At 31.7% G+C, this 10,020-nt stretch overlaps 1 protein-coding gene across 1 annotated transcript; it reads right to left on the minus strand.

Moving 5' to 3' along the window:
* Window positions 1-535: 535 nt before the first annotated feature.
* Window positions 536-4,412, minus strand: LOC107465556 (probable serine/threonine-protein kinase WNK9). The gene is made up of 7 exons (XM_016084534.3): window positions 3,869-4,412; window positions 3,705-3,742; window positions 3,241-3,468; window positions 2,786-3,006; window positions 2,327-2,484; window positions 1,796-2,234; window positions 536-1,714 (listed from the first exon to the last, which is right to left on the minus strand). The coding sequence occupies exons 1-7, from the start codon at window positions 3,950-3,952 to the stop codon at window positions 606-608; spliced, it is 2,277 nt and encodes a 758-aa protein (XP_015940020.1). The 5' UTR covers window positions 3,953-4,412; the 3' UTR covers window positions 536-605.
* Between the last annotated feature and the right edge of the window lie 5,608 nt (window positions 4,413-10,020).

Below are 10,020 nucleotides of genomic sequence, written 5' to 3' on the forward strand. Positions count from 1 at the left end.
TTATTATTACAGTTTTAAGGATTGCTCTTTCAGCAATTTGACCAAGTTGCCACAATAAAACTCAATTATTGAAATCAATTTTCGGAAAGACAAACAAACAAAAACAACCAATTTCACGCGTATTGGTATCATTCCAACTTGTTTCTATAACCTATAGAAATATAAGAAAGAAACTTGGAAATAAAAATAAACATTAGACCCTACCAAACATTGATTACACTTGATATAGATAGATATCTTGTATGTCTCAATTAACAATTTGGCAAACAAGTACCATCCGTCACCAAAATCGGATTCTTTTTTTTTTTTCTAATAAATTAAACCGTACAGTATAGTGCTAAGGGTAGCAGTTTTCTGGTTTTGTTGTCGGTAAATTGGAAAATTATTAAATAGCAACTTAGTAAAATATGTCAAATTATCTAATAATTTTTAACTGATTGCATGCTTTGTATATTCCAGAAGTATTTATAATTAGTGATTCTTGAATTTCTCTTGTAACAAGCATTAAATTATATGTGCAGGTAAAGAAAAAAAGTAGTAGAAATCAGGATAGCCTCTATATATTTTATAATCTACAAAAGAATCCAATAAGTGCCTCAAGAAAATTATACATCAACAGCATCAACCGGAAGGGAAACTGTTCTATGAAGCGAGTGAGGAAGCAATGTACCAGAAAAAAAGTTCTTAGCATTAACCATACCTTCTTCTTCACTAAGTGATTCCATCGCCTCGCGATTCTGGGCCCTTTGGGCATCCAGATCGGGGATGCTATTGTTGCAGTGAGGAGGATGGTTAGTAGTGGCATCACAGTTCAAGTTATTGGTAAAGGGTTTCAAATGAATCACATTGTTATTGTTGCTTGCTTTCAAAGTTTTTGTCAGCAAATGCAGCGGCATAACAAGTTGGTGTTCAGTTTTGTTTTCCTCTTTGTCATTGCTGTTGGAAGAAGAAGATTTAGGCATTAGGCCAAGGTGTTGATCTTTGAGTTCCCTTAACTCCATTTGGTATTTCGCTTTGAGCCATCTCAGCTCCTTTTGGATCTCTTCCTCGTAGTCACCCTCTAGGTCACAACATAACGATCGAATAGTAGAGAAATCGTGGGTTCCTGATAAATTACGCAGAGAGCTTCCAGCATTGGAGGCAAACTTGGTTTCCCAATGATCCTGCCCTTTATCTTCAGCAGCTATTGATTTGTCTAGTTGTTCGTATTGTTCGTCAGAATGGCTTTGATCGGACGCTACCGGACTGAGTTCGCGGCTTTCGTGCTGATTCCATAAACCCTGGTACTGTAAGCTGTGTGACTGGCTTGATATGTTGGGTACATTCTCTCTAACATGATTGTCGTAATCCTCAGATTCGAAAGTGATCTCCTCGAATCGTCCATGCATTGAAGTACATCCACGCCTACAACACTCGCCAAGTTTGGGGTTTTTGCTGCCCGGATTCTGCGAAATGAAATCCAGAAGCGATCCGCTGGAGGTATGATTCGAGACACAATTGTGACATAAACCCTGATTGGAAAATCGGGGAGATTCATCGATTCCTGGTCCACGCCTCCAATCAGGTACCAAAGAAGCAATTTCGCCATCTATCATATCAGCTATTCTGGTAACATCCTGGTCGGTAATGTCAAGCTCTGCGACCATTTCTGCTGCCACACTAATTGCTGTGTCCATCTCAATGTCGAATGGGAAATAAATATTTCGAATACGGCCTGTGATAACAAGAATAGAGTCAAACAATCTTAAATTCTATAATGAAATATGCAAATAACGGTCAAAAGAATAGGCCGGACCTTCTTTATCTGCGATTCTGAGTCTCAAAAATATGCCACCATCATCTTTCCTCTTGCCCTTGATGCTTATGTCAACATCTTCAGACGTTTCTTCATCATCATCGTCATGGTACTCAAAAAGTTCTATTCCATTAGGTTCAATCTCAGCTGGATGCGATGACCAGTCTCCTTCATACCCAAAACCATTCGAGTATTCGTTACTAATGTTGCTATAGCTTCGATGAAGATCAAATAGTGGCTGCCTAATGAGAGGGCCTAAGTCATCCAATTCCCCACCGTCTACAGGTCTCAAATCATAATCATAATCATCAACTCGAAGAAACGGGTCATCTAGAAGCTCCCTTGCAGATAGCCTTAAAGAAACAGTTGCCAAGCATTTCTCAACAAATTCTCGCACTTCTGGATCCTTCACTTTGTACAAAGCATCCGGCTTTTTACCCTGGTGATAGATAATACAAAACGCCAAAGAAATCTCAACACTAACAGGTGGAAATCACTTTTCGCTGTGAGACAAAAAGAGAGGAATCTTACGGAAATAACTTTCTTGTAGATTTGCGCTGGATGAGTGCATTCACTATAAGGATATTCAAAGGTAACCATCTCTAATATGCACATACCAAATGAATATATGTCGACCAATTCATTATATGCCTCTTCGTAAACTTCAGGGGCCATGAACTCGGGCGTTCCTGCAAAGGCAGAACTGTAACAAATGACAACTTGTGCTTCTTGCATTAAAAAGCATTACAACTCTAAGATTCGCATGTTATCCCCAAATCGATCTTTTTTTCATCTTTCCTTTTCCAAAAGAAAGACATCAATTAAATGAACTAATTCAATTTAATATTTGATCTGGACAAATCTTTACTTTGGCACAATTTTGTAATATTCAAAAGGCACGAGCATTAGCATAGCAGAAAAGGCACTGCCTTGAGCCTTGAAGGCCACAGGTGCGAGCCTCATGCATTCATGAAATGAAAATGAACATACCTACACAATGAGCAGCATGAGATTTCCGGAGAATCGCAGCCAGGCCAAGATCTCCAATCTTCACCTCCCCTTGGTTTCCATTGATAAAAATATTGTCACATTTGAGATCTCTATGGATCACAGGTGGATCATGGCTATGAAGATAGAGAAGCCCTCTCAAGATCTGTCTGCACCAATGCTTCACTGCTCTGATATGCACTCTCTTGTGCTTTAGTCTATACCTATTTCATAATCAAAACAAACAAGCAAATGAGATCCACAAGATTAATTGTGAACAAAGGAGGAAACAAAAAAAAAAATCCTAGCTGGGAAATTCCAACCCCACCCCCACTTGGATTAGTCAGATTTCTAGTAATAGGACCAGAACAAGGGTAGTTCATTCAATCAGGGCATAAGAAAAGAGTGCAGAAAAATGAGTAGTAGTTGGAATTTGGGGAAATCCATTGAGAACTTACTGTCTGAGAGTACCAGAAGTGAACAATTCAGTGACAAAATTGATGTTCCTATTGGCAGTGTCTACCCAAGATGTGTAGAATTTCATAATGTTCTTGTGCTTCAATGTCTTCAAGAGATGAATTTCACAGTAAAGCCTCTCAAGATCTTCAGGACTTTGCAGGAAATCATAAAGCTTGACCTGGTTCCAAGCAACTTCAATCCCTTGATACTCATCAAATGCTCTATATCTGCATCAATCAATAACCCCAAAAAAAATTGACAAATTAAAAAAAAATTAGAAATGAGGGGGAAGGGAAATAAAATTATTCTATACCCATTTCCACAAACACAAAGAGGAACTCAAATTCAAGGCAAATCAGCACTGGAACATACAAAAAGATTCCAATCTTAACAAAATCAAGAAATGGGTATGAACAGAAAACACAGAAGAAGGAAAAAAAAGGATGAGACTTTATAATCATACACTGTCTTTGAAGCTCCTTTGCCGAGGATTTCATTGTACTGCAACAAACAATGAAAAAAAAAAGAAAAAAAAATCATCAAACAAGCTGAGTCATGAGATGGGGAGAATAAGAAGATGAAGGGACAGAAAGAGAGAGAGAGGAAATAAAGGGGTATTATTATTACTCTTCCGTATCTTCCAGTTGGATCAACTTCAACAAACTCAGAAGGATCGTCTGGTTCTGGTTCAAGGTGGGTGACACCATTCATTCTCTCAGTTTTATTTTTTCCTTCACTGTAACGATTAGATGATAGGTGATTGGATTTCTCCTTTGTGCCCCTTCCTCTTTTGTTATGACACGCACAAAAAGAGAAGGAAAGAGAGGAAGAGAGTTAGGGAGAACAATATTTATATTTATTTATCAGAATGAGAAAAATAATTTATCCTTTTTTTTTTCCTGGAACAGATTTTTTTATAGAATGAAGGAGATTTTTCTTTTTATTTTTCTTAAAATTTGTGGAATTGGGAAAAGTGTGGAAATAATTCACGAGAGAGAAAGGGAAGAGAAAAGCTTTGAAACTGTGTGTGTGCGCCACATTTTTTAGGGGAAACGGACAGAGCCACCCAACCCACGACGGAACATGAGAGAGAGAGAGAGAGAGAGAGAGAGAGAGAGAGACTTTTGTTATTCAACGGAACTGAAGGGAGACTGCAACAGAGGTTTTAATTTTTAAGATAAGGGTCATACAAAAACAAATCACACAAACGAGAAGTAAAAGTAAACTAATGGTTTTGTAAGAAACATTAAAGCAAGAAGAAGAAAGGTTATCTGCAACATACGAGACTGTGTAGTTAAAGACCGCAATCAAATCGGTCCAAGTTAGTCAAATTCGTTAAAAATTAAGTGGTTTTTTTAAAATAATTATTTAAATTAGTTTTTAAAAAATTTAAAAGTGTATATTTTAGTTTTTTAAAAAAATAAATACATAGATTGATTTTTAAGATTTTATTCGAGTACACAAATTAATTTTTAGTTTATTTTTTGATAAAATAATTATCCAGATTAATTTCTAAAAATTTTAAAAGAATACATTTTAGTTTTCAAAAGAAATTATTATACAAATCAATTTCTAATATTTCTTTCATCAGACATAATAAATTTCTGTCCAAAAAAATAAAATGAAGTTATTATTATAATTTATGATTAAAACTATTTGATATTTTTATATTTAATATAATCAAAAGATGCCTTATTTTAAAACCATGTTTGTTTTAAAAGAAAAATATTTTAATTTGAATTTTAAACTATTATTATTCACGTTACTTGTTTCTAACAAAAAAAAGTATATTAATATGCTAGTGTATGTCGTCGTTCACATGCACAAAGTTAAGTTAATAATAATAAAAAAGTAAAATAGACGGATTATTGTGTTTGACAGAAAAAAAACATTAAAGATTGATCTGAGTATTAATTTTTTTTTAAGACTAACATGTCCTCTTTTAAAATTTTTGGAGACTGATCTAGGTAATTACTCTGCTAAAAAATAAATTAGAGACTAATTTGTCTATCGAAGTAAAATTTTATTACTGATCTTTGTATTAATTTTTCTTAAAGATTAAAATGCATATTTTTAAAATCTTTAAAAATTGGTTTAGGTAATTTTTTTAATTGTTTATAAGAATAATATAAATTTACGAATAGTTAAACGCTTTGTTATTATACATAGAAAAAGTCTTTTTTGTTTTAAAATTAATAGTAAAATACTATTAGTAAAAATCAAATTTGCAGCCTCTACATTATACAGAGATAATTTTTTTATTGGACCAACATTATTGTCTTTAATATTCTCAAACAATGATAACTTTACAATCCAAAACTCGATTCTAACTATTCTAAATTTCTGAAGACCATTTAAAAATTTAGAACATTGCAAATTAAGGGCGAATTAAATATAACACAAATCGCACATATATTAAATAATATCACAATTCTCCTCTATAAATTCATCACAGCACCAAATGAGAAACGAAATTGAATTTATGATGAAATAATCAAAAAATAAGATATAAATACATTACAAAAACTTGAATCAGAAGTCCAAAACAAAAAAATTTTTGACAGTTTATAATTACAACTAGAAATCATTAAGTCATTAACGAATAAGTAGACGTCAGCAAATATAATTAAATAATTTTGAATATGTAAAATGAGGGGACAAAATTAATAAAACACTAAAATTATTGGAAAAATTATGAAAAAATAAGTATTTTTGAGAGAGAAGGTAAACAAATTAAATTTTGTGAATTGTGAAGGAAGAGATGAAGTGAAGAGAACGAAATTAAAATAGTGACTACAAACAAAAAGAGAGAAAGAAAGTTACCGAAAAATAACATGCTTATTCTTGTTCTTTCAAACTATTTTTCTCACTCTGCCATTTTTAAGTTTTACCTTTTTATTATTGGATTGCAATGAGTAAACGCGCAAAATAATTTATCAAAAAATATTAAAGATAAACATTCCATCATCGATAGGTTATCATGTTCATGTGAACAGCCAAAAATGACGGTAAAAATAAAATATTAATTGAAGTTAGCAAATATACTAAATTTGTAAGGATAGGAAAGAATATAGGTAATGTTAATTGAAGTTAGATGAATATGATGATGTAAAGTTCATTGAAGTCAACAGAAAACATAGTTTGAACTCGCATCATTTTCTGATACATCCTAAATTTGTATCACTTGTATTAAACTGTGAATTATGAAATAATTAATAAAACATTTAATAGATAGAATTTGAACATGAAGATGTACTCGTTAAAAGAAGCCATATTTTAGATTCAATTATTTTATTAGTAGCTATAATTTCATCACATTTACAATTAGATTATTATATATTTTTATTTTTTAATTGAATTCCTGTATTATTTTTATTTTTGTAATTAGGTTCATTTTGTATTAAAAATGTTAAAATTAATAAAATATTCTTTTTAAAAAATATAATAGTAAAAAATTTAATTAGATTATTAATTAATTATGGGTATCTTCAATTTATAAAAAAATATTCTATTAATTCTAATATTTTTAAAATGTCAAGAATCTAATTATAAATTAAAAACAGTATAAAGTCTAATTAAAAAATATAAAAATCTAATTACAAATTTAATAAAATTATAGAAACTAACAAATAATTAAATCTTTTATTTTACTTCACTATTAGTTAGTAAAATTAACCTAATATATTTTTAAAATGTACTAATAAGTAAATAATGAGTCATAACTTTAAGAAAACATAACCCTATCTGTCAAAATAGATAGACAAATTCGAATTAGTTTATTATAAGCGATAAGCCAAAATTAAAATAAAAAAAGTAACTATTTTTTTGAAGACTCTGCTTGTAACTTAATCGTGATCTTATACATTATAAGAAGATTTTGCATTACATATCTTTCTATCTTTCTTTTTATGAAAAATCAATGAAATATCTGTCTTCATTGATATCTGACTTTGTGTTTTCTTAATCTTCACAGAATGCATTGCTATATATGAGGGCAATTCCTGCTACCACTTTCTCACTCAACTTTCACATTATGGTCTCCGCGTACATTCTTCATTGTTCACTTTGCTGTTCCCCACATACTTGCATATAGGATATTTCACAAGCATTACATAGTAGATAAATTAATGATAAAAATTGAAGTTGGGGCTTAATCACTTTCAATTAATATTACCTATATTCTTTTCTATCCTTACAAATAAATTTAGTATATTTCCTAACTTCAATTAATATTTTTTGGCGTCATTTCTAGCTGTTATCTATGCATGTCTATGTATGTTTTAATTAAGGGTATATATTCATTTTTGTGCTAAAAGAATTTCAGATTAGACATTTTAGTTTTTAACTAAAATTAATTATTAGATTAGTTCCTAATAATCAATTCCATCAGTCACTTAGATCTTTTATTCCGTCAACTCTAACGGAAGATAAAATAGTCCCTGACAACTCTAATTACAGGGAACAAAATGGTCCATGATCTCTTGTTCAAAAATGACACTGTTATCTCCAATTTCCATCATATCTCACATAACACTAACAATCTAACACTGTAACTTCAAACTACACAATGCACACTCTATAAATTTAATGTTCACAAGAAAAAAAATCCTCAACTTATTCTCAACCAATTCATACTCAGGAAACTAATGACTATGTCTCTCAACTACTTGTCGTCTTCGATGGATCCCATAAATCTAGATAGCAAGTCTGATTTGTTAAGACCCGTCGTCGTCGTTGCCATCTCCCTCCTCTACCCTATCATCTTCATGACCACATTGTCCACCACTCTGATCGCTTCCTTCAACTTTTTCTCCGAACCAATGATCAGTAATCGCTTCAGTTTCTATATGAGGGCAACGACGACATTGCTGTTGTGCTGTTGTACTGGTAGCTTGGATGCGAGGTCGAAACTGTCTGTCAATTTGGACTCCAGAAAAGAAAGAATGAAGCACTCGGTGTCTATTTCAAATGAGAATTTGCATATGATATCGAAGAAGAATCTTCTCATGATGTCTTAATGTCCAACAATCTATATTGCTTGCGGGAGAGTGGAGAAAAGCGTGTCCTTGGGGTAGTTGTGGAACTTGGTCTTGAGGATATCATGGACATTATCGGAGTTAGAGGTGATGTTATCGAAGACGTGGAAGTTGATGCTTCTGTTGGGCGAAGTGCAGAGGAGGTGGATGTACCAGTCACAAAGATTTAAGAAGTGTGTGGTCCATGACATGTTAAGGTAGGTGCGACACGAGTGGCAATTACACCATGGCTTAATCTTGGAGCTAAAGAGGAGGAAGGAAAAGATGGAAAAGAAGACTATGAAGGTGAAGAAGGAGAGTATGAATATTAGGGTTATACGAGATATGATAAAAATTGAAAAAGAACAGTGTCATTTTTGAATAAAGAGATCAGGGATCATTTTGTTCCTTATTAGAGTTGTCAGGGATCATTTTGTCCCATGTTCGAGTTGTCAAGGACCATTTTATCTTCTATTAGAGTTAACGGAATAAAGGACCTAAGTGTCTGACAGAATTAATTGTTAGAGATCAATCGAGTAATTAATTTTAATTGAAAATTAAAGTGTCTAGTTTAAAATTCTTTAAAGATCAAAATGGATATACACTTTTTAATTAATTCACAGATGTATGCGGATAGAGATGTCACATGGGCATGATGAACAATAAATGATGTAATGTTTATGTTTACTATTATTTATTATTTATTATTTATTTCATGAATTGAGGTATATTTTTCTACTTTAGCAAAGTTTATCTACATATAAATTTTTTGGTCAACGAATTAAATTAGGAATTAAATTAGATAACGATTTAAATTTGGTAAATCATTATGCTTACTCATTGCAATCTAATAGTGGAAAGATAAAATTTGAAAGTGCCAAATTAAAAAGAATTCGTGTATGAACCGTGTTCAGCACGGAAAAATTTATAAAAGTGAAAAAAATGTATATGTTTATATATTTAAAAAAAATATAAAATAATTATTATGTTAAAAATTTTATAAAATTATTATCAAAATCAAAATTTAATTTAAAAATAGTGAGTAATAATTATTTTACATTTTTTAAGTAAAATAATTATACATTGATACAAAATTTAAAATAAAATTAAAATATTTATATTAGAATCTTATTTTTTTAAAGATTTTTCTATAAACAACATTGATGATTGAATTTACAGACATTCTTACGTGATTCATAAGTAAAACTTTTAAACCTTTTTTACTCTTAACTCTTGAAAGTGTCATATATAGTTGGCCATATGTAAAAACTGGTTTGGACAAGTACAATCTAACATGAGATAAAGTTTGTCCTTGAGACTTAGTAATTGTCATGGCAAACGATACTATTATGAGAAACTGTCTTCGTTGGAATCTAACTGGGACGGTTTCATTTGTTAGTACCATATTCATTCTTGGAATCAAAGCAATATGACCAACATTGTTACTCGTTAAAACTTCACATTCTATGACATAATTTCCAAGTTTCCTAACTTGTAGTCTTGTACCATTACAAAGACCACTGGATTGGTCAATATTCCTCAGTAACATCACCGGAACACCAACCTTGAGTATTAATTTATGTGGAGTCAAATCAGAGCAATTTATGCTATTCAGTAATTCAAGACCATAGAGATCTAATTGACTCTCCATATTCCCTTCATCCATACAAATCGAATCCGAACTAAGATATAATTTTTTTCTCCAGGAATGATAGCCATCAGATGATTATTGACCTCTTCAACGATGTCCAGCGTGGGAGCCAG

Source organism: Arachis duranensis, chromosome 9, assembly GCF_000817695.3.
Source record: "Arachis duranensis cultivar V14167 chromosome 9, aradu.V14167.gnm2.J7QH, whole genome shotgun sequence".
NCBI classification, from domain to species: Eukaryota; Viridiplantae; Streptophyta; class Magnoliopsida; order Fabales; family Fabaceae; genus Arachis; species Arachis duranensis.